This window comes from Camponotus floridanus, unplaced genomic scaffold (genome assembly GCF_003227725.1).
Source record: "Camponotus floridanus strain SB8 unplaced genomic scaffold, Cflo_v7.5 scaffold59, whole genome shotgun sequence".
In the NCBI taxonomy this organism is placed as follows: Eukaryota; Metazoa; Arthropoda; class Insecta; order Hymenoptera; family Formicidae; genus Camponotus; species Camponotus floridanus.
The window spans coordinates 353,085-379,043 of NW_020229758.1; the positions used below are offsets into that span (position 1 = coordinate 353,085).

At 35.9% G+C, this 25,959-nt stretch overlaps 1 protein-coding gene across 2 annotated transcripts in view; it reads left to right on the forward strand.

Moving 5' to 3' along the window:
• The window catches only part of LOC105251939 (hairy/enhancer-of-split related with YRPW motif protein 2), a 38,236-nt gene extending 12,490 nt beyond the window's left edge, over window positions 1-25,746 (forward strand). The window contains exons 3-6 of one of the 2 annotated variants that reach the window (XM_011259063.3): window positions 7,844-7,973; window positions 22,382-22,565; window positions 22,818-23,051; window positions 23,305-25,746. In XM_011259063.3, the coding sequence (XP_011257365.1) occupies window positions 7,844-7,973; window positions 22,382-22,565; window positions 22,818-23,051; window positions 23,305-23,912 (1,156 nt within the window). In that variant the 3' untranslated portion in view covers window positions 23,913-25,746. Of the gene's footprint in view, window positions 1-7,843; window positions 7,974-19,678; window positions 20,188-22,381; window positions 22,566-22,817; window positions 23,052-23,304 lie in introns of those variants that run through there. The other variant, XM_011259064.3, reaches the window with a different exon arrangement.
• Window positions 25,747-25,959: the final 213 nt, after the last annotated feature.

A 25,959-nucleotide genomic window follows, 5' to 3' on the forward strand; every position in this document is an offset into this window, starting at 1 on the left:
ATAAAATTTGAATTAGACTCGAGCTATGGATAAAGGTTCATTAAACACGCATACACACTAAGACATTCTTTTTTTTCTTGAAACTTGTTTACATCGTGATAAATAACGTAATGTGACGTATTTGTTTCACTTCACTTTGACAGCCAAAAGTCGGAGCCGTCGAAACGTTCGCCAATGTCTGCAGGTACAATTTCGTGAATTATGTTAATTCGAGATATAGGGGCCATTCAAGGCGACGACCTTCGACAGTTGGACCGAGAATAACTTAAACAGATCGTTCTATTTTATTCGGAAACGAGAGCGCGAGAGAAACGTCACCGACGAAGGGAAGATTATCGAGTACATTAGCGCATCTGTTCCCCAGCTGTCAACCGCCAATTAAGCATCGGGAATGGGAAGATGCGTCGTCTTGATGATTGCAAAACATGACGAAGCGAAAGCTTCACAATGTGTCGTCGAGGGTCAACGAGGTCCGTGAAACCTCGCCGCGAAGTGCGACATATAAATCATCTCCTTGCATCATTGGGAAGATGAAGCGATTATATACATATCAAGCTGATCATCAATCCTTGCCTTCGCGCTGTAGTTTAGTCTGCCTGCTAAATATATACACAAGATATCTCGATAGAGACTAAACCGAGCCGCTATTATGGGTGATTGAGAGATTTTCGGAGAATTAACGATGAGTCTCGAAAGATGGGAATTTTATTGTTCGGTAAATCCCAAATGGATTCCAAGAAAACCTTCATTTCGGATTTTAATTAGCAAAGATACACACGATGTGAAAACTCGCAAAGAATACCATAAACGATAAACTTGATATTCTTCGATTAATTTTCAGGTCACGTTCGAACGTGGAATTCATTCCGAATGTTTAATAGCCGCGAGTCATTTTTGTAGTATTTAATTGCGAGTAATATGACAAATGCGCCTTTTACGCGTGCACGTGCACGTGCATGTATTGTCAGTCGCAAGTACGTGTCGCTGGCACGCATCGATCGGGCCTTGTGTAGCTCGCACGTACGTATCTCCGATAAAAGGAGGCTGTTGTCGGCGACGCACGCGTTCGCGACACGCACGATCGTCGTGACGTGCGTGCATGCATGTACAAACCTTCTCGTTATTATTCACGTGTTGCGACGCTGGCGGCCATCTCCGCTGCCCAACATTACACGTACACCACGGTCCATCACTTCCTGGATGAGGCAGTTCAAGCATAACGTAATCGGGAAAAATAAAATTAATATTATATTTTTTCTAGACATTTCAGAGACTTAATTTGGTTATAATTATACAGGGTGTCCGATTCGTGAGGGACCCAACGAAAAGTGATGATAGATTGGGTCAAACTAAGAAGAATAGTCCTCTACCATTTTGCAAAATTTGCAATAATTATTAAGTAATAAGTAAAAATGTCCCAGCGCATGAGAAGCGGTAGATCGCTTTTTGCTTATTACTTAATAATTATTGCGAATTTTGCAAAATGGTAGAGGACTATTTGACCCAAATTATCATCACTTTTCGTTTGGTTCCTCACGAATCGGATACCCTGTATATAATATTGTGAAATAATTATAATTTACACAGTAAAAAATAAAATGTTAATTGGAACATTTTTCACACGTCCCAGAAAGTCCACTCTAAATTTTAAGTTAAAATAACTCATTTGTCGTATGTTACTTATTGACAAACTAAAAATGTTAAATAATTGACACAATACATTTATTTTTGTTATTGTGACTTTAAATGTAATGTAAAAATAACATACAAATTAATTAAAAATTACATGAAAAAATAGTTACAATAACTCGTAAGAATTGTTGTAGGACATTAACATATAATAGTAATTATTTTAACTTAAATTATTTGTAATAGAAACATTTGATTTTAGTAAATTTGATTATTTTGTATATCAAAGTTCAAGATTATTTCAAAATTTACTTTAACTTTTCTTAGAACGTTAAATTGATTTTGAAACATGTTGTTTAAAATGATTTTGTAAAAAACACTCAATAAAAAATATTCAACAAAAATAATATTCCATTTCTAAGAGACATATACAAAGTGTTAAGTTATGAAGTTGACATAAATGTAACACATGAAAACGTTATAAAAATAATAACATATAAGTTGTATATTAATTTTACATTAAAGTACTAATCAAAACGTGGTAACACAAGAAAATTTTAACATGGACGCACAATTTTTTACTGTGTATATATATAAAATTAAATTAAATCTACTGAAAAGCCTAGGAAAAAAGAAATTAATTATATATTATTATTATTATTTTAGTAAGAGAGGGAGAATTAATTTCTTTCTTACATCACCAGCATACAGTCGATTTTGAATGTTTACTTGAAATAATGGCAAATTAAAAAGGAAAATACTTTTTATCCCTCTTTTTCTTTACTGTACAAATTTCTTGTAAACAAATTATTATTTTTGCACGCAATATATTTTCTCTGGAATATTTTTATCCATCATAGAGATCTAAAATTTTCAAAGTCTAACGATTTGTTCCATATTCATCAAACGCCAACGTAGATTAGCATAATACGGCGGATTTAACGAACCGCGATGATAAACTGTTACATGGGAGCGCATAAAAGAATGTGTTAATTAAGATGATAAACACGCGATAATAACAACAGTGAGCGGCAATTAACCGGCAAGCGGCGTAACGAATAGATTTTTACTGCCCATCGACGTTTGTTTATGCGTAGGTGTGCGTGACGGATGGCATACCTACCTGCATACCTACGCATTCGCGATCAACCATGTGAAAGTGAATGGTATCGCATCGGTGCATGCTGCAGTGCGTCGTGGCGTGCGAAAAACGTCGAAGGACGCGCGAGATCTCGATCTTTGCGGGGACCTGGTTCGTCTCTTTGCTTTGAATTTAGGTCGGAGAGATAATCTATCTTTCTCTCTCTCTACATATATATATATTTTTACATTTTTTAAAAACTTGTTTTATTAATTAACTTATTTTATCAATTTATTATTTTATTAAATTAAAGAGATTTCGTTTCTTTCGTTTTCGACATTGAAAGTCAAGGGGTCAATCATTGTATATTTCATTGGGAATATATTGCGGCAATACAGTAAATTTAATTTTAGAAAATACTTATTTAAAAAAATATGTATTGAAATAATACTAGTAATATAAAAAAAAGTAATATTGCACTAGAAATACTTGCACTAAAGATCTCGATCTTTGCGGAGACCTGGTTCATCTTTTTGCTTTGAATTTAGGTCGGAGAGATAATTTATCTTTCTCTCTCTCTATATATTTTTACATTTTTTAATAAGTTATTTTATTAAATTAAAGAGATTTCGTTTCTTTCGTTTTCGACATTGAAAGTCGAGAGATCAATGACTGGAGCAATCATTGTACATTTCATTAGGAATATATTGCGGCAATACAGTAAATATGATTTTAGGAAATATATTTTAGAAAATGTTTCAGAAAAATATGTATTGAAATAATACTAGCAATATAAGAAAAAAAGTAATATTGCACTAGAAATATTTTTTTATTTTACAATATTGACAATAAAATAATAACATTGACAGTAAAATTTAATATTAGGAACACCAACAATATACAAAATCATTATTAACAATACAAAAGCAATAAATGGCAATGTTAACAATAAAATGTACTGTATTTTTTGAATAGTAGTTGACCTCTCGTTGAAAGTCAATGGCATCAACTCTTCCATTGGCATTTTTAAATCCTTGTAAAATTGGAAAGGCACGAAACTACAAGGAGATATATATATAGATGGCTAAATTTTACGATCTTTATTATTTTATTTCGAGGAGAAGGAGAAACGATGTTTATAAAATTTAATTAGCGGTGATTCAAATGTCAAGTGAATGAATCAGGCGCTCCGTTAGAGTCACTGGCGTTTCGCATATAATCGCCGGAAATTTTTGACGCGAGAGTAGCGCATGTAGCGCGAAATGGGATTGCCAGTCAAGTGAATCGGCTCACGCACGTGCGCCCGCGCAGCCGATCGTGAAAGTGAACGCATGCACGCGCGAGCGAGCGACGCGACGCGACGCGACGCATGGTGGGCAGTAAGGTCGATGAAGGACGCCTTGTGGATGGATCTCGGGCACGACAGCTCTGCTATGTGCGAATCTCACGCCCGGCATGATCGAAATTGCGGATCAGCTCCAAGATCGATGGGACCGGTCTCGCCTTGAAATTTCGCTCGCTTCTCTCTCGGTTCGTAATATTTATCACACGGAATTTCTAAAAAAATAAATTTTGAAGATAGGTAAAAAGAAGGAAAATGTCTAACAAAAGTTTGTAATAATAAGTTGTTTTATTGTTTGATAGATTAATTTTTAGATTGAGAAGTCAAGTTTTGAAAAAGTGTTTTCAGAGAACGCGGATAATAAATTTTGCCCGTTCAAAATTTATGGATGTTTTGACAGTTCAACGTTCCACTTCGTAATGTCACCTAAGAACAGCCGTAATACATTCGATTGAAAGGTGATATCTTGAAATTAATCTCGAGAGTAGGTAAATCAATCTATAAATAACATAATAACTAGAAATAAACAAGGAAAAAATATGAGCGGTCCCATGGACATTAAAAGCTTCTACTTTGCGGTTTATCGCTTCGTCAACATGATTAAAGATTGACGGTCGATTGCGGTTTCTCTTTCACGAAAAAGCCACTATATAATTTCACTCAAAGAGAATATCTAGATATTAACGTTAGAAGAGTAGTTAATCGTGCAACCTCAATTTTTTATTACAAATTGAAGAAAAATTTCACCTTCTTTTTTCTCTTTTTTTAATTAAAAAAAATTTATTTATTTTTTTTTTTTAATTTTATGGACCTGAATGAAGAGGGCTAGAAAGAGTTACGGTTAAGCTTGGAGCTCTTTGAGCGACACTACGTGGGAGCGGTATACGTAATCGTGAGCTAGAAGGGCTCCGGGAAGGGCATTTCACTGGATCGAAGTCATCTCCACGTGCATCGCAGTGTTGCGTCATCGTCGTTTGTCGCGCACGATCAGAAAATTCTCCGGGCGAGATGGGCGGCCTCGTGTAATTGTCGCCGTTATTAATGGAGCGACATGGTGTCTCGTTACGAAATTTTATCCTATCGCTCTGCGTAGGTTGCACGCGTGTAGGCACGTCGTACTTGACAAAGGACGTTGACAACATATTGATGAAATAGCGACACTTTCCCCCTTGACGCTCCGATACTTCTCGACATTACTATTTTCATCATGGATTTCTCCTTGATATCGAGTGTAAAGTTATTGATATACTTGTTAAATTAACGATATTGATTACGTGTTATCACCGAGTTTATCGCGAATATGACACATTTTATCGTACTTCTTGAAAGTTTGAATCATATACACTCGATATTATTGGAAATGGTGGATCATTTCCATTTCCTCGAATTACTTTATTTTCATACTTTTTTTTAAATATTAAAATATACATGTTTTATATTTAATTATATTTAATTTTTTTAAATATTATATTTTTATTATATTTCTTATTAACTTTTTTATTATCCTAATGATTTCCGTCAAAAGATTAATATTGATTTTCATATTTATTTTAGAAATTAAAATATATGCGTTTTATATTTAATTTTTCTATTATTAATTTTATGCAGCAACTACTTTGTTATGCTATTAGAATCCCAACGATTTCCGTCAAAAAGATTAATATTGATTAGTGAGATTTGAAAATATTAATATCTAAAATTATCGGTAGCTTTCGGTAAGCGACAGTAAACATCGACATTTGTTTCAATATCGATGTCTCGATATAGTCTTCGCAATCCTATTCGGGGCACGCTATGGCTGCTCGTGCATGTGTATGTGTGCATGCATGCAGTTTCATCGGGATGCGTAATGCGCGCAGGTGCATACAGGTATCGGCCGATGCGTATAAAAGAGAACGGTATAGTTGCACTGATGGGCCATGAGGGGGAGGGGGGAGGAGGATGAGAAAGAGAGAGAGGGGACGCGCGATTCTAGTCACATGCCGGAAAATGTCAACCACGTGCAGGTACACGAGGCGCTGCTCGCCTATAATCCCACCCTGATATAAGTAAAACGCGCCGTTGTTGTCTCGTAAAAAAGTACGATAAAAAAAAGCTCCCAGCTGTGCGTTACGCAATTCACGTGGCGCACCTCGCGGAGAAAACTACAGCCCACGTTTTTTTTCTTACTTTTTTTCTCCAATTTCTTGTGCGCTTCGATTCATTCTGGATCCGGATCTCGTCAATCTTAGTAAGCGTTTTTATTCGCGCAAATTATATTTATAGAAATGTTACGTGTGGAATTAGTTTCGAAAATTTAATCCGGAATTTCTACACTTTACCATCTTTTTTCTTATTTTTTCTTTTTTTTTCATTTCTGCTGTAAATCGTAAAAATTTCGCAAAAATTCTTCAATCTTCTTCGTGACGGACATTCTCGTGTCGCGGGATATGATATCGACAGCTTCATCCTTGAACTTTCGTTCACGCGAGCGCGAGTGATTGCGTTCGATAAATGCAATAATAAGTGAGCTCGTTATTGTTGTACAATAAAATCGCCGAGAGAATTTTGCAAGATAATAGAGAAATGCGATAATCTAAAATATTAAGTTTAGCAAAATAGAATTTACATCGCATTCCAGGTTGTTCCTTTTAATTTTGCTTATCTTTCAACGTGATATATAATATTTCTAATTATAGAATATAAATTTCCTGATCTTTAACCGCAAAAATAGGTCTTACTCTTCAGAGCATATTTGTGACCTTTCAGGAATTTCAATAGACTGATTTGATTAGCTTCCAATTCAATCGCGTTAAACATTCATGTAGTCGTTACATTATGTATTTGAAGCTATAATTCAAAGGATATGAAAAATGATGACGTGCTCGCGCTTTCTTTTTCAATCTAATTAACGAAAATGCTCGCTGACGTAAGCATTTATTATAACTCGATATATTAAAAATACCCAGATTTTATTCGTATCGGCAGGAAGAATCTACTTTAATATCATATGTAATGGGAACGATTGTCGACCGCGTTGTCACGTGTCTCTACCAGCTCTCCTATACATAAGTTATTAGCAACGAATGAGACCCGATTTCTGATGGCTTATTAGCGAATTACCGATGCCGGCGACCTTCCGATTGCCTCCTCAAAGTTACGGCGTATTCGTGTCACTCACGGCATGTGAGGAACGACGGAACTCCTTTTAGTTCGTTAAAAATTCACGCCAAACACCGGACAATCCCTCGTCGACCGGCCGACGACGATGGGAAAAACGGTGTCGTCTGCAAGTTTCATAAGCAGCGATATTGCCGGGCTTATCAATAATTGAGCCGGTGCCTCGTGCTTCTCCCGTTCACTTTATTTGCAGCGGAAAATCTATAACGGGGCAAGGGACGTGCACAAGGTTATTGACTGAAACATATTCGTGTCGCGTCGTTACGTAAGCTTCGTGCGACGTTAAGCTGCATTTAACCTCTTGATAGCGTCATCGCCAGCACGCGTCTACGTTTTCCTCCTTAAACATTAATCGTCTTCTTCCTTGCGGCGCAAAAGCGGAAAGCTTTCAAAAAAATTCCACTTTGTAATTAATATAAAATATAACTTGCAAGATTGCGATGATTATACTCATCGGATGAAGAAGAGGAGAGTTATTTGGGATATTTTATACGTGCGAAAATCACATTTTTTTCACCACTCGAATCTTTCCAAAGACGAAGGACAAGTTTCTATTTTTAAGCAGCGACCATGTCGCGTTTTTGGATCAATACATGAATAATTAATCATGAGTTCTGCTATTTTTTTTTCAGTCTGGATGGTAGCTCCTGCAAGGACGAGATATACGGCATGGGCATAGGAGCTGGATATTGCGAGGGCAATCTGAACTTCGCCACGGCCTCGGAGGATGACGAGGTTTATACCAAGAAGAAGGTCTCCAGGGTGAGTCACGAGCTCATTTGCACACGATCAGTTCCATAATAAGCACTTTGCCAATCGGCGAAATATTAAGTAATGGCACGGTGACGTTACTCTGTGCCTGTCACACGTCGGATATCTGTATATCGGCTCTTTTTTACTGCGTTTCGCAACATTTGCTTAAATGAAAACGAACAAATGTCTTCGTTCCGAGAAAATTATTTGCGAAGGTGCAATCTTAGATCTAGGCAAATATTGCGCACGAATAAAAAAGAACTAATTATAATTTTGTTATTAACTTTGACGTCATATTCGCTAATTTGGTTTTCAAATAATACATCTATTTAAAAAAAAATGTAAAAACTTGCAAATTAAGAAAATGTATGCCATTATTTAATATTTAAAATGCATTGTTTAAGAACTGTTTTTGTTTTTATTTCTGTATAAATGCAAATTGTCGTATAAATTGTTATATAACAATATGCAGCTTTCTCTTTGCAAATGTGAAACGATGTATCTTAGAACGTTTTTCGTACCAATTTAATCTTTCGCGATTTTACTTTTCCGTTTTCGATTCGTGACAGATTTGGAAGATTCCTTCCGAAATCGGAGTAGGTGAGAAACCGCGGATTATCTAGGCTATCGTGCCGCGAAGAAAGCTTTTCCGTGTTGTTGAACCAGCAATGACGCAACAATGTGTCGCGAGGTAGCTACGTCATGTCCCGAAAACGATGATTGTGACACAGTGATGACGCGAAATTGCGTCGAGTATGCTAAATTTTTATCGGGGACTGTCGGTGAATGAATCCACATTCGATCCTCGCGATCGTTTCTGTGAATGTCGAAATTTCGACACGTTTTTACGTAGATATTTATAATTGCGAAAAGAAGAAATTTTTTGACAATGCATATCCCACTGATGTGCTAGGAACTTGTTGCATTATCAACATTGTATTTATAGTCTGCGTTTTTCGAAATAGCGATAAATGGGAGCAACGCAATTAATGGCTGACGCGATGCTTGTAATAAACGTTTTTAATATAAATAGGTCATTTCGTGTTAAATGCTATTTCCACTCTAGGTAACAACAGCTATTATTGCAACGTATATGCAAAAAGCTTGTTAGTAAAAATTATAGATATTAGTAAATTATAAATTTTATTTTTAGAATATTAGAAAAAAATAGAACTTTATGATATCTCTTTGCTCTAATAAATCGAAAGTTTAATTAAAATTTCACGCGTCGTTTTTGCCGCTCTAACGGACAACCGGATTTGCTCGCAAAAAGACCTTCCGGTTGTTCGTGCGGATCTTTCGAGACTTTATCCGATCGGGAATCCGTTCGCTAAATTTCTCCTCTTTCTTTCAAGTGTGTCGTAATCGTCGCTCTCTTAAGTTAAGAGGCTCCTTGTTCAGGAAATGACTTGGAAACATGACGAGGTGTCTTCTCGAGATGCTTCGATGATTACACGCAGGTCTGGATTAGAAAGGAATGTTCCGTCTCTCTTCCTTGACGTATCACTCGCGACAATCAGGAGAAAGCAGCGTGTCCCGCCAATAGGATTCGCGGATGGGAGTGATTGACGTTATTATTTTTTGCCCATCGCGCGATACTCGTATACCTCGATTCTCAGCGAAAGAATCTGTCGATTTCGAGAATCGATTTAATGAATCCGAACAAGTAATTCATTTTTACTGGATGAAAGCAACATTATCGATTTTCGAGATTGTGTCTGTGAAAGCGCGAAGGATTTCGCATCAAGATGACAGCATTAATATCCTTCGAGGAAAGACGGGGGACGAGAAATTTTCGCGTTTTTATCCATCCTTGCGTAATACGCGACGAATCTTCGAGTGACGCAATTGCCGTCAATCTCTCTCTCTCTCTCTCTCTTTTTTTCATCGGCCATTTATCACTCGCGAAATTGCACACATCGGGATTACAAAAGTTCAATCGCGTTACCGGTTAAAGCGTGCCTAATTCGCGTTGCGTTGGCAAATTATGTAAAGCAACGGTATCTAGCGCAACGAACGGGGATCTCTCGCAGCGCTCTTTGCCTCTGCGAATTCATCCGGGAATTCGAGAGTACGTCCTTACGTCGATCCGCGGCCTTAAATCTGCTCTACGTGACGAAAGAGAAGACGTGTCGGGGCGCTTTCACGCGCACGCAACGTGCCGAAACGCGTGTCTCGCCGCTACCAAAGTACGACGACTGTGCCTCGTTGTCATACGGATGGACGATTTATTCCCGGGAATACCAGAGTCGTTTTCTCGCTCATTATTAGTTGAATCAGGATCCGTGCACGATTATACTCGCTCGACGTAACAACGTGAAAAAATTTCGTTGCCTCATTAGAAGCAAGAAAAAGAATTGGATTTTTGCTTTCAAAAATATCGAATTTTTTTCTAACACATATACAACACACATTTTTATACTTTATTATTAAACAATTAATATAATAATAATAATAATAATAATAATAATGATAATAATAATCATAATAATAATCATAATGATAATAATGATGATAATAATAATACTAATGATAATAATTATAATAATAACAATAATAATGATACTGATAATAACTGATAGTGATAATGATGATAATGATGATAATGATAATAATAATAATAATAATAATAATAATAAATATATTAATAATGATAAATATAATAATAATAATAGAGAGCAAAGTAAAATTTTTAATTTATACATTTTGCACATTCGTGTACACTTCATTATTTCTCGTTATGCGTTTCATTCGATAATGAGTAGTGCATTCTAGCGTTCAAGGATGGGCATCCTGGCATCGGTGTTACAAGAGCTTAGATAGCCTCGGTCCGTTCTACTTGAGGTCACTTTGTCTCTTTCGCTCCTTCACCGCGATCTACACGTGGCAGGCGAGATAATTCGAGTCACGCGCTTCTCCACGTCACTTTCTGGAACCGTTGTCGAGTTGCGGTGAGCTTCGTGCGGCGGTGAGTTTCGAAAGATGTCTAGACTGATAGCACCCTATCGTGTTTAATGATTCCCCGATATGTGCAGGGTGTGTGCAGGGTGTATTTAAAAAAAAATGCTGGAAGAGAGATATATTATTTAACGAGAGACAATTCAGATGTCATATATTCCATTTTAAAGGAGAGATGTCGTAAAAATTATACTCTAAGTAAAATGGTTCTACGTGAATTAGAGACGAATTTTATCAATATTTTTGTCAATAATGTAAGAAGTGAATAATTTATTTTATATTTATTTCACGTGGTATTGTTTTAATATTGAGTCGATTGTAGATAATCGATGTGAAATCAATATTATTGATAAGAATGTTAATAAAAATATTCTGAAAATTATATTTAAATTTGATTATAACCATTTGAACATGATTTTGTACATTATAAAAATTAAGGTAATTTTTATAAAAAAAAATATCTTTTATTTAATATATCTTTATTAAGGTGACACACTTTGCATAATTTCTGATAATTTGCATAATTTCTGATAAGCATAAAAGGCATCGCTCGCGTCGATCGTGATTCATTTGTGAAAAACGCTCAAGGCGTTTATGCCTGCGCGCATCCTCCACCCTCGTTTATTTCCATAAAATATCATCAAGTCGGCATCACGTGGCGAGGACATTCATGGAAACGAGTGACGTGACCAGAAAACTACTTGTGGAAAACGATCGAGCCGTGACGACGATCGCACGCGACCCAAATAACGCTCGCAGCGGCGTCACATGCAAGGGACGACCTGGGCGTAACTCGTTTAACGCGCACAATGTTGCATCTCGAGTTCCGAAACTCCATTTTCAAAGTCAAGAGCAAAACTTGGAGAAAAAAAGATGACAGATATTTTACGCCAAAAGTGCATATAAAATAATATAATAAAAAACTAATATAATTATTTAATAAAAAATACATATTTAATATTCTTAAAATATCTTAATATCGCTAATAGAAAAATCTAAGGATCATTGGAAAATAATATAATCGACCAAAACTAGCCAAATTTCTTGTTTAATTTTTTAAATAAGTAAACAAGAAATTTGGCTAGTTTTGGTCGATTATATTATTTTCCATTGATCCTTTACATATTTAATATGTTTCTCGGAAGCGCGGATTTTTTCAGAGACATCATATTCTTCGCTTTTTTAATACTTGGCTTTTTAAGATGCTCAACCTTGAAGCTCGAGATACAAGTGATAAATATGTCATTTCTAATTGAATATTTTTTCTTATAACGATCGGCGATGCGGCAAACGTTGAAAATACGGAGTCGTTGATCCAAATGGCAAACGTGCCAAAATTAGAGTACGCGCGCACACATTTGCCGTAACAGTTAGGTCTTCCAAGTTAAATTTGTCGCGCGGGCCACATTTAATTTCGAGCTATATTGAGTGACGGCAGTCTTGCGAAAATCGAGCGGCGATCGTTCACGCGCGCGCAACGATATCCCGACGTACATACATCTCGCGAGTGGGGCGAGTTAACGAGTATTGTGATTTCTTTTTTATCGAAATTAAAAATAACGATGTGTTTTGTCAATTTGCCGATAAGTTTTTTTCCACGCTATCTCTTTACGGCTCCTAATCTCGTGAAATTGTTCGCGATAAAATCATAACACGCCTGATAACGCTTAAACATTATGTTGCAAAATAACTTTGGCACAAGAGAAAAAGAGAGAGAGAGCAAGATTATTACACATGTATATTATAGAGTTCAAACTCTTCGTTTGGCAGACGTTGCATCTGACAGTGAATAAAAAAAATTCCTCGGATACTTTAGGCGGATAGACGTAAAGGGGATGGAAGAAAAGTGCTCCGATTGCAGACAGAAATTAAAAAGGAAGTTACTATCGACGCGCGTTTTATCATGCGACGCGATCTCGTCTGGAAGAAGATTCCCTCGTGCAATTTTCGATCGAGCAATAAGGTCGCGTTTTTCATGTAGGCCGGGTTTCACGTGCCATCGAGCGGGCGGAATTACCGCGTGACTCAACGCGTGCCGGCGATACGCATTTATCGCACGTTGTTATTCTCTGTCGCTTTTTCTTTCCCTCTTATCTTTCTCTCTCTCTTTCTCTCCCGTCTCGCTATCTTCGTCTTTCTCCATGCTTATGCACGTGTTGGGTGCTGTTTAACTTTCGCCCGCAGCAAGTCACGTCCCAATCAGTCGTTTTTCAACCGATAAAATTAATACAATTATTCGAGTTAAGTGACATTTGTGATTTTTTTGAAAAATTATTGTTGTAAAAAAGATATAGGTCTTGATAGAAAAATAAGGAATTAAAATTGAGAGGTAATTGCTTAAAATAATGCATTCTCTGCTTAAAATGTTGTCTTTGATTTTGGAATTAATTGTACGTTTTTTTTTGTTTTTCGAGAATATATAACATAAATTCCAGATAAATCATATATCGAATTGATCAGACTCCACTTGTCTGCATCTACTTTCTTCTTGCCGGTAACTCCATCTGACTAGCGATCGACTGAACTTTGCATCGCATTAATTTTATACAGGCGGAGATTTAATTAATTCATGATTATATCATGAATTATTAAAATCCCCGCCTGTATAAAATGATGTACAGTTATTTGAACACAGCGCGAATAATTTGTTGATTAATTTGACGAATAAGGATCGGATTTAAACATTTATCGTTAAATGCGGCTTTGTCGAAATTGCTTTATTGTCCGTCAATTCATCAATCGTTTGCCCGATCGTGCGTTTGCACGCGTCAATTTAACAACACGATGACTAATCGGCAAAACAATCTGCGATTTGCGATCGCGATTCGCATCTCACGTCACGTGCCACGTATGGGGCACATTAGAGAGTCGAGAGGTATGACGTCATCAGTTTTTGACGTCGCGATTATTCCGAGCTTTTCGCCAAACGGAGCGTGCATATTTGATTGCTGAATATCAGCACGTTGGACTTTGCGCAATGACCATTAATGACACTGATAACAAAATTTCCTCGATAGTTGATCCGGGAGTTACCGTTCTATGAACCGACCGATAGTGTAATATGGAATGTGTACGCGAAAACAAGTATTATAATGTGTTATACGCATTAATGAGAAACACATTGATGCTCTTTAATCATTAAAGTTTACGTCGAAATTGAATATGATGGCTATAATTCTGGCTAATAATTTTGAGGTACCTTATATATTTCAAGCTAAGACGAGATTAAAATTAAACTAGAAAATAAGTGAAATGTTTGATTAAATTGCGACAAAAAATTGATTTTAAATTCGATAACAATTTTATATAAATATATATATATATATATATATATATATATATATATATATTTACATTATTATCAAGTGTGCATTAACTTTCTTAGCATCGAAACAAATTGACTCTATTTGTTTAATAAATTAATCAGATTCGATTAATTAATGATACGATCGATTGGGTTATTATTGTTCCGAGTAATTAATAACGAATAACAACGACGAATTGTCAACACTCGGACTTTTGCCAACGAAAATATTTTCTCGATGAAGGAACGAGAGAAGTGAGAAATTTAAACTTTGTGAAAACATCACGTAAACGATTCCAATAATAGCAGCTCGTTGTATCCAAATAGCACTTGTCAAATGTCACATTAATGTGATTTGCATATCGAGCGCGTCGAGTGACCACATTTAAATAACATAAATAACCATTTTTTATTACTAGAAACGACCAGGATACAAATGGCATTTGAGAAAATGTCTTCGAGAAGATTTATTTTAAATATAAACAATAAATTGAACAAAAATCGCGCGAGAGAAGCTACGTGTTAAGCAATAAACGTGCATAAACCGTGATTTAATCGAGTGATTAATCTCTATCGAATATCAGACGTAGTCGAGATACTCTTTCTCGTGATATCAACATTTTTTTTTTTTCAGTAATTAAATATTCGATGGACCGCCACATTTTTCATTCGCGTGCATTTATTCGCACAGGAACGCGATACTTCGACTCGGACACGCGACACCGCGACGAAAATAGTATGTTTCCGAATGCGTCACCGGTTTTGTGAAAACAGACGTGTTTATCCGCCGACGCGTGTGCTTCATCCGCGATCACGTGTTCCTTCTCGCTAGTGTCTTGGGTGATTTTGCGTTAACCAGACGGCGACGTCAGCCTGCGAACAAGCTTAAATTCTATGAGACATGGTTTTTTTTCACTCGCTTGTTTATTACATATGAAAGGAAAATTTTCTTTCCATCGCATCAAACAAGTGAATAATTTGAGTTGTTAATCAATCGTGGAAAAAGTAAATATTGACCGATCGAAAACTGATATTTTCGCAATTTTCGCGTCAGATAGTAATCATCGATATAAATATAATATGAAATTATTATTAATTTTTTAAGCGAAAAATAAGTCGAAAAAATTAGCACGATTGTAGATAAAATTAAGATATTAATTTTGCATAAATTATGCGCTTTATGCAAGTAAAATACTCGCTAATACATCAGTATTACCGGAAGCAAGTGTCAAATTGAAAACGTAATCTGACAAATGCGTCAGATATGATCATAATTAATCCCGATCATAATTGTCCACGTTTCGCGAAACAACGTGCTTATTGAAATAATTTTTAACACAAAGTTATTCCTCGATTGTTCTGTCACGCGTTCTCGAGGGAAGCGCACGTTGCTGCTGTTCAAGGTTCCTCGGGGACACTCGGTCGCCCAAGCCATTTCGACATCAGATTTTGCTCGCGAAAACGAATCTGAATTTATGGAAATACCACTCGATGTCGGTTGTTTGCGATCGCAAGGTCGTCGCGATCGCCGATCAACTTGAGCAGGAATTCCCGACGATGTAGGACAAGACGGTAAATAATATACGCGTTGCGTTTCCATCTGACGACTTCGATAAAGGAACGATAAAGGAAGCAAATTTTTTGCGGCGGAATCGAATAAATGGCGAGATGTCGATAACACTCTACATCACGTGTGTCGGGAAATTCTTACATTTTTTCCCGCAAATTCCACGCTATCGTGTCGATCTCCAACTCGAAGCTACACGTCGCGCGTGATCGAGTGATTTATTTTCGCACCTAAATATAGACGCAGCGCCATGTGCCGATTTGCATAAGCGAGCTGGATTTTCCTCGTCGCTCCACGATACACCGCACTCGTACATGTACTCGTGCACGTGCGCGTGTGCGCGTGCTCCGATATCGTCTTATTTAACGCTAATACATAAACATAATATATAATACATATGCTCATTGGATTTTCAATAATTTATATATTTCAAAGAGACATATACATATATAAATAGGGAAAATGGGGAAAATTGAAATGTTCCTCTGTACTTATGTATAAATAAAGTGTATATTTTTCGCAAAATTTGTAGATAAGAAATTTCTTTTTTCGTACACATAATTTAATTCTTCCAAAATTTAGCTCCTTTCAATCGTAGATATTTTTTTACATACGCAATACACTCGGAGATTCATGTCGATGATCCGACAGTTTTCAGCGTGATTTAAATCGCGAGAACTTGCATCGGCGATCCAATTCAAAGAAAAGTGGATTCGCGTATTGCGCAGGCGATGATAAGAGGCTTAGCTTGTTGTCGTCATTTGTCCAGTCGCCGAGATGCTAGAATCCGGTGATGCCCAGTTATCCTTTGAAAAACACTCCGTGGACCACCGCGGTTAACACATTCGCCGATAAACTCCCGGTCACACATAATGCAAGCTTTCATGTCGGGTATACGTCGGGAGATCACCTCTCGTACCGGTTATATCCGGCATGCCGATAACTCGACCCCGTTAAAGCGGTTCTCGCTTTTTTCCCTATCGTTGTTGTCGTCATCGGATTTCTTCTTCGTTCTGTTGCGCTCTGAGGCAATCGTCCCGGTCAATGTGCACTTCGAAATCATTTCTCTGTCCTATCCACACTTGGATTTTATCTCTGCCTCGCGTGTATTTGCGTGACTTTTAATCTGTCGAGAGTTCGATAATTCAACATATCATTAGATCGTAATTTATTGGATTATACTTTACGTGAATGATGATTTATTAATCTCCGAGGCAATTAATTCAATTTGAATTGTAATTGTCTGTAATTGTTTTTTGTAAAAGTCATAAATATAGTTTACGTAAATAATTGTATTTTTTAGTTACTTGCAATCAAAATGTTTTATACATATATTTATATATGTATATTTTACACGGTTAAATTTACTGACTTTACCTATTATTATCTAGATATTAATAAAACACATGATATTGTAACAAGATATTGTACAAGATATTGTAAAACACATACAAATATACGCACAGATAAAGAGCAAATGAGATTAGCATTTGCAATATTGAAGCAGTTAGCTTTAGAGACGCAATAATTTTACGTATATATTGCAATAATTTTACATTTAAATCACACACTCTTCATCAATTAAAATCAATGTTATGTATGTGTTTTTGTCTCGACACTTATTCGTATATTAAATCAGACTTTGAAATATCGATAACTCAGGCAAAGATTAGTCAGAAGATAGCTGAACAACGTTGTTTTATGCGTTTTTACATGCGAGATAAGGACAGAATAATTTGTTTATTTCGCGGAAGAAACGCATGTAATTACGTCAGTTTTGGCGAAAACAAACTCATGCTGTGGAATGACGTTTTGTTTATATTCAATAAGGAGAAACGAAAATCCTTTATTGACCTATTATAAGCTCTTATAGCGTCAATTTCAGTTCAATACAATTTTAATTAGAATGTTACGCATATAGCATTTTTTAAATTAAAACCGAGATGTTTCTTTTAATAAAAATTTTAATAAAAAATTTGAATTGCAAAGTTATTTAACACATCAAGAATTATCGAATTTTCTGTAAATTAAACGCTAAAGAATTGATTTATAAAGGACATAAAGTAATAAACAGATCGTAAAGCATTGCAATTAAATTGCTCTCGTTTATGAGTTTTTAATAAATGTTAATGATGCTGTTACGATGTGTCTGGAATCTACAGTAAATAAATACCTTGCTAGAATGATTGATATATTAATAGTCAGTCAGACAATTAAATTGCAGTTAATATTATCAAGCTGAATCGATAAATCCAGGAATTAATATTACATGATTTTTATCAATGGTGATTACTCAGATTTTAATTTAGTGTATAAGGAAAGAGAGGCCTTGGTTACTAGGCATTAGATTGTCCCTTTTTTAGTAAATTTAACATAATTTCTTGAGAAATTATTTAGCAATCTTAACTAAATCGATATCCATTATTGATGCTTTTGGATAAATTGAAATACATAATATACGTACCAATTGAATATTTATTCGTCTTCAAGTTAATATTTAATTACTCGCGTCACATGTGGTAATTTTATTATTAATATTAATCAACAATCTTTTTATTAAATGCTCCGTGATACGAGTATATGTGTTGAGCAAAATTACTGACAGTTAATAATTAAATATGCAATCACAGAATGAATATATAAATGGGTATTTAATTATTTCAATTAATATGTTTACGACTCATACAGCAAGACACGTTGAAAATTACATATCAAACGTGTGTAAACTTTTTTGTACTGATTAATTGATAATCTCTTGCTTTAATAAGAAAATTGGCCTGTCTGATCTTTTGCAATATGTAAAGCGTTGAATGAGATATAATTTATGGAAATAATTAACATAAATAAAATGATATGTATATACATTTATTAGCAGCATTTATGCATAATATTTGTTAGTATTAAATTTTTTCGCGCTATAAGATGCTTTATTGAAATTATAGCCGGTTTTACATAATAATAATAAAATGTGTAATTTAAAAAGATTTAAAAAGATTCATCGAAATTAATTAAAATGAATTTCATTTTATTATATTTTCTAAATTTATTTTATTTTTTAAATTTAATTTTTAAATGAAATTTTGTTATTTGAAAAAGTTTTACACTTATTTTATTTTATTATTCTTTGTAAATTTATAAATTAATTAAATTTATTTTAAGAAAAACATTTTTACAAAATATACATACTTATCGCGCAGAATTGTCTATCGTATAACGTTCTGTGTTAAGTGAATGTAAAGTCTCTTTCTTAGAATTTTCGCGCGATACGTGTTCGTAAATAATTCATGAATGTTTAGAAACGTAACTCGGCTGGAAAGATACGAAAATTGAGGGAAAACCAGGAGAGTCGAACCGGAAGGCGATCAATGAGGATAGATATATTGGGGCTATCGTTCGCGGTCGTAGCAAGACGGTCGGAGCTCTCTCGGCTCATGTCAGCGTGGCGCGGCGGATACGCGTGTTGCCTCACGTGTTTGGCGTAATGCATCGTGTTTCCGACACGTGATGCCCCGCCGTCGACTCGATTCGACTCGGCGCGGCATCGGCGGGGCACGACGCGACGTCTCCCTTCCTCCCGATCGCAGAAGAAACGCGGGTCGCGGCTCGTCGATCCTAGTCGTCGACGTGCCTGCCATTCGCGAGCACGCGTAGCACACGATACGTTCGGTCAGGAGGCATCTCCGAGTGTCAAGTGGAGATCGAGCGATCGTTCACCGAGTCTTACAATTTGTTATTGTTTGCATCATCGTACTTTGAATAATTTTTCTAATAATTTGGAGCATTGTGTAAGAGATATATACGTGATGTCTCTTTAGTATAATAATATATATTAGTAAAAATATATATAAATTTAATATATATAAATTTAAATAAATTCTTGACTGAATACATTTTCGCGATAATAATAGTAATATTAATAATATACCAAAAATATAAGGTTTAAAACACGAAAGCGAATATACGCCACGTGTCATCTGGAAATCAGTTTGAACTGAATTAAGCAATGACTGCTACGAATTTAAAGTGCCCGGTAATAATAATTTAATATAGTGTGAAGACTGTTTGTGCGAATCGACCGAGAAAGATAAGAATTGGGAGGCAAGTTTTGTCCACGTGGGAAAAGCTCGCTCTACGAAAGTGAACTTTCTATCCAGCACGAAATCGGCTCGGAATTAAAGAGCGAATAATCGATACCGTTGTTTGCTCCGTAAACTTTGTCGACGTAGACTCAATAAGGAGATCTCTTTCTCTTTTCCATCCGTGTTCGTTATTCGAGGATGATCACGCACAGTATGGATAACATCCTGAACATGCAGTATTATCCGACAAACAGCCACATTGATATATCGGTGCACTCGCCGTCACCGAGGAAAAGACGTTGTTTGAATAAAGAGGTGAATATATTTCCGTCAGTTCGAAAGAGCGAAATCGATATTTCGCACATAAAGAAAGCGCTAAAGTTTCATAGTGACATGTTTTAAAAATTCTTCTAAAAGTTATTACGTCAAATCCATTCTTTCACACATCTTGGAATTTATCTAGTTTTTCCCCCTTAATTTATTTTATCTTAATATAATAATAATATTAAATAATAATCTTAATAATAATATTTAATTATGTGTCAAATTTTTAAATTATACAAAGACATAAAAAAAGAATAATATATCTATAATTAAATTTTTCATATTAAGACTGTTTTGAGACACAATCAAAAGTTTTTATTATATAATCTTCAAACTTTTTTTTTTAATTCGGAGACAATTTTTCTTTTAATTAATGTTATCTTTTTTAATAATAACACTTATCTCTGTTAAATTTTTAAATTACAAAATCATAAAGGAATATTTTTTTAATGAAATTTTTATTTAACATTTTTTGAAATTAAATTTTTGTCCAGATAAAGATTGTTTCAAGATAATTGAAATTGTGATTATATTATAGAAGATCTTTGAAATTATCATTGTCCTTTCGTCTCGATTTATCTCGCTTCTACGTCATTTTGCCCTTATTGTCGACGTGCGCGTCGACTGCCTGCGTAATTTAGCATGAATGAGAGTTTCATGGAAAATGTTGCGCTGGCCGCGCGCCAGGAATGAGGATTATGTTACCGTTGTTTGAATGCTACGCGCTCGTAAATTAACGCGAAACTCGAGTTGTCATTGTGACGTCTGCTTTTGTCCGTTTGCTATTTTAAACGCATAATTACGGGGCAACCGGATTATTCCAGTCTCTTACAAAGTTTTATGTATCTAGTAAACATTCATGTGTTTTCGAAAAGTAATCGCGTGTTCTTGTAACGATTATCTCGGGGAAATAAATTACGATTAATAATAATATTGGTTGTTTTGAAATAGTGATGGCGAATCAATTTTTAAGATACAAGATAGTTATATAAGATTTTATGTATAACTTGGGGTCAAAGGGGAGGGAGGGAGGCGTGATATAGATAGCTATTTAAAGACAAAAAATTTCGATTATATTGCTTTCGAAATGTACAACACAAATATGGAAATCTTGCTGAGCATCAAGCAAGTAAAATGATGAGATAATTGGAACTTTTAATGAGTTTTGAAAAATTCAATTTTGCGACTGGGGCTGAAAAATATAATTTAATATATGCGTTTGTTTTAATTTATTTAAAAAATTCGATTCCGAAAGTAAAATTAGAAAAAAAAATTTTCGCAAAATTTCGTCGAAGGGAGATTAGCGAGATTTTCTTCGTTCATATCGCTTCGTGCCTGAGCGTTCAACATTATCTTTTCGCGATTTTTATTCGCGCGATGAACGGATATTTCGCCGAAAAGTGATTATTTAATTAAGCGCCATACGTGTCTCGAGACCGTGATGCGTGACACGTACAGATAATCGCTCCAACCACGGATCACGACATGACCTTTAAAAATGATATCGTGCTTTAATCCGCGCGCGATATTGTAATTGTGATCCCTCTTGGCGACGTTGTTTTAATGCGTATGGAACGTCGGAGTGATTGCTCAACGTGAGATTACATTGATTTTGTTTTCGCGCGATTATAATATCTTTAGGATATTAAGTCATAAATCTTTAGGATATTATGTCATAAAAATTTATCTGTATTTGATGGATACTTTAAATGTCTCTCAATTAATTCCTATTACTTATATCGCGATTATTATTACTGCAATCTAACAATAAGTAAAAAGTTAAGTGTACGTTTATGTAAATATTTTTTAACAAAATTCCTTGACACAAGTATTTTCGCATTTTTTAAATATTTTGCAGATTTGTTATGTATTTATATACATGTAAATATATTTTATATATTTATTAAATCTATATAAATATTTAATTATTCAAATATTATATTTAAATATTTTATAGATTCTTTATGATTTTAAATACATTTTAATATTATATAAAAACAGCTGGCAATGATTTTTTTTAATCAGAAAAATTTGTGTATTTTGAATTTTCTTTATCACATATTAAATGCTCATTTTTTAAATATTAGTCATAGAATATAGATTATACGTGAAGAGCAATTGTTGATTCTAAGATGTTATTGTGCTTGACAAATAATTGAATAATCTGTTTATTTCTGTGTTGTAGCAAGATCCAATGTCACATAGGATCATTGAGAAGCGTAGAAGAGATCGCATGAACAATTGTCTGGCTGATCTCAGTAGACTCATACCGGCAGAATATTTAAAGAAGGGTCGAGGCAGAGTCGAAAAGACAGAGATCATCGAGATGGCGATCCGTCACATGAAGCATCTTCAAGGCCTTCGACAAGGTGAGTAATCGATTCAACCGCAATTCTTCCGAGCAATATCATCTCGGTAAACGGAAATGTTACGCAACACGCGTTCTATTTTCGCAAGTTGGAGCACTCTAGTCACTCTACAAGTCAATCTACAAGTATTATGTAGATCGCAGAAATATTGATATTCATAGACCGCGAATTGTAAATGTTGCCCTCTATCACTCTTCCACGTCAGTGCCATTATCCTGCGATCGTTGAATGACAATGTTTTTTTTATTTTAGACACCAAGCACTCGTCCGTGACACCAGTGCACACGCATCCCGAGGACAGCGTGGACAGCGTGTCCCATTCGACCGCCGCGTCTACCGCGGCGGATCACTACAGGCTGGGATTTCAGGAGTGCCTGAACGAAACCATGCATTTCCTCGAGGAGGTCGAAGGCTTTTTCGCGAGAGACACTCTCTGCGTACAACTTTACAATCACTTGCAACAGCACTGCGACAAGATCTTTGCCAGTACGTATCATTTCTGTATTCAATTTTCTAAAGACATCATTGATTAAGACTACTCTTCACTTGGACAATCGCCTATATATTTTTCTTAGTTGTAACACAGTTTGAAAAGGGGAATTTTATTGTGTATTATGATAAAGACATTTAGTCATTATCATGAAGAGTTGTTTGAATCTAAGCATCTCATTTCCATTCAGTTTTCAGCATTTCTCTGTAATGGATAGAGTTGTATACGTTTCCTGATATCTTGCTCCAGATGATCGAGTGAGCTTTCCGCATCCCGAGCTGCCGGCGACGAACGGCGCGATGAATGGCAGCGGCTACGCTCACGCGAGCATCGCGATGATGTGCCAGCCCAACGGTGGTCACTCGGATCACGGCTCGAGTTCGGGCGTGAGCTCCTTCGGTGACCCGGAGCGTCCCCTGTTACGATCAGTGATTGTGCCGCCGCCGACGATCGTGAGCGACGACAGCAATCACAGCACCCATTCGCACAGCACGCCACCCGGAACCGGCGCCGTCTCCTGTCGACCGACCAATTACAAGTTCAAGAGCTCGATTAAGCAGAGGTTCTCGGCCGAGAGGATCAAGTCGTGCTCGTCGCCGGTGTCGAACGGTGTCGGTCTGGACAAGCCGCCGTCCTCGTCGTCGCACGGGGTACCAATCTTCGCGCTACACGACGCCGGCTCCTTCTACGTACCGTTGACAGTCGAGGCGTCCATGATCAGGCCCTACCTGAGTTTCATCCCGGACACCGGGCCTGACATTGTTCTCCATCCAGTTACGATATCGGTCAACTTTAATCACTTATCGCCGCCCTCGTGGTCGCAACACCACAGCCCCGTTCATCAACATCAGACATAAGGGAGAAGCGAATGAAATAAGACAGTTTATCGTTTGATTGCTAGTGTCTATCGTAGACGAAGGACACAGTCCCAGTTGTTTATTCGATTTCTGATATCGATCCTTGACGGATTACACTGCACTATTATAAAGCGATTATGAAAATGCGGACGAGTTCTTGATTAATATCATTAAACAACGCGGTAAAATCAGGAGCGATCATGGGGCCGTCCGTAGTGCTTGCGAGAATCACGAGCAACCCTCGTAGTTGTTCTATTTTATTAGTCGCAAAACGCGATAAACGGAATAGAGCGATCTATATACGTTAAAATTCATTAATGTTTCAATTTAGTATTATATAATTATATAATTATATTATTATAATTATTAATATTATAATTATTAATAATATTATTATATTGATATAATTTCGTTAAATCTCGTTATATTAAACTTTGGAAACTAATAAATTTTGATATTAATTACGCCATGTTTTAAAATATATTTGTAGAAACAATTAACACGTTCCACATCGGATTGATTTTAGAGACTTTCCGTTCACGCCACGTGGGTCGCATGCGCTTAACATTATCGAGATTAATTTTTATAGTTCGTTTATAATATTTTGCATCGTGTATAGATCGCTTTGATGTACGTTGCGTGACGCCGAAGTCTAAGATGTTTGTAACATTTACCGAGGCTGTGGGTCGTTTTAGCATTTATGAGAGAAAGTGCGCGCGCGAGAGAAAGAATGAGAGTGAGAAAGAGAGAGAGAGAGAGAGAGAGAGAGAGAGAGACAGAGAGCATGTTAAGAGTTGTATATAGGTAGAGTATTAAGAATAGGAAGTCCACAAGTCGTTTTGGCTTCGGTGTGTCTTTCTTCGTCGTTAATCTGTATAATTCAGACACCCGTTTTCCTTCTTCTCCTTCTTCCTTATCGGATATTTCGTCTCCTTCCTCTTTTCGCTCCATCTTTTCTCCTCCTCGGACTCGCTTATTTTCCGTTTTGTCAGTAGACAAACTTTTCGCGTATGCTGTGTTCTCTTAATCAAGAATCAGTATAAATGTTGATAAGTACTGTAAGAATTATGTGATATAAAAGTTTAGAATTGAACTAAATTGAATTAATTGCCATTATTCTGCTACTGTAAATGATCTCGATCATCCTGAGCAAAGCTCTACGTGCGTTACAAGTTCAAAATGGAATAATATTTCGAGAAGATTTGGAAAAATAATCATGTAAAGAGCGTAAAATGATTTGGAATTCTTTAATATTGAATTATTTTATTCGGTTATTACCTCTCTGATCATGTTATCTTTCCACTTTTTACAGTACTAATTGCGGATATCGAATCTTAATCTTTGTATATTGACTATTCGGTGGAGAGAGACACATGTCGTGTTTCAAGTTGGGATTCGGAAACAAGTTGATTCTTTATGTAACGCATGGAAAAATTAATTTCTGTTAGGTTAATACAGCAAATGCATGACAAATAGATGAATGTTATCAATCTGACAGAACTTGATTTATCTAGAGTATTTTCGAAATCCCGATGAATCGATCCGTAAACCGACAATTTTCCGAGATGTAAGTTGGCGTAAAAGTGCCTACATATATCGATTCACGAATTCCACATATGTAATTTCCCGTATGTATACATACGAAGCAAAAGTGTTTCATTATTTTTTTTCTGCGAATAATAATCCTGTGTCATGTTCGATTACGAGAGGATTGAGTCTGCTCGATGCCCCGCCAAAGAAAAACGGGCCTCAGCAATTAAAGACTGACCAAGACCTGCATTACACTAAAATTCTTGTAAGAGATCACTTGCATTAAATATATTTGTATATACCATGTCTATAGTTGTAACTTCAACAAAGAATTTATGCGGAATAAATTATATTTACCATATATAAAAGAGTGCCCTTCTAGCGCCGATTATCTTTTTCATGTCATACTTATACATGATCCTCTTTTGCGTTGAAATCATAATTAGATGAATGAAAGAGAAAGAAAATCTTATTTTACTCTATCTTACTTTTCGTAATTCAAATTGCCCAGTTAGGA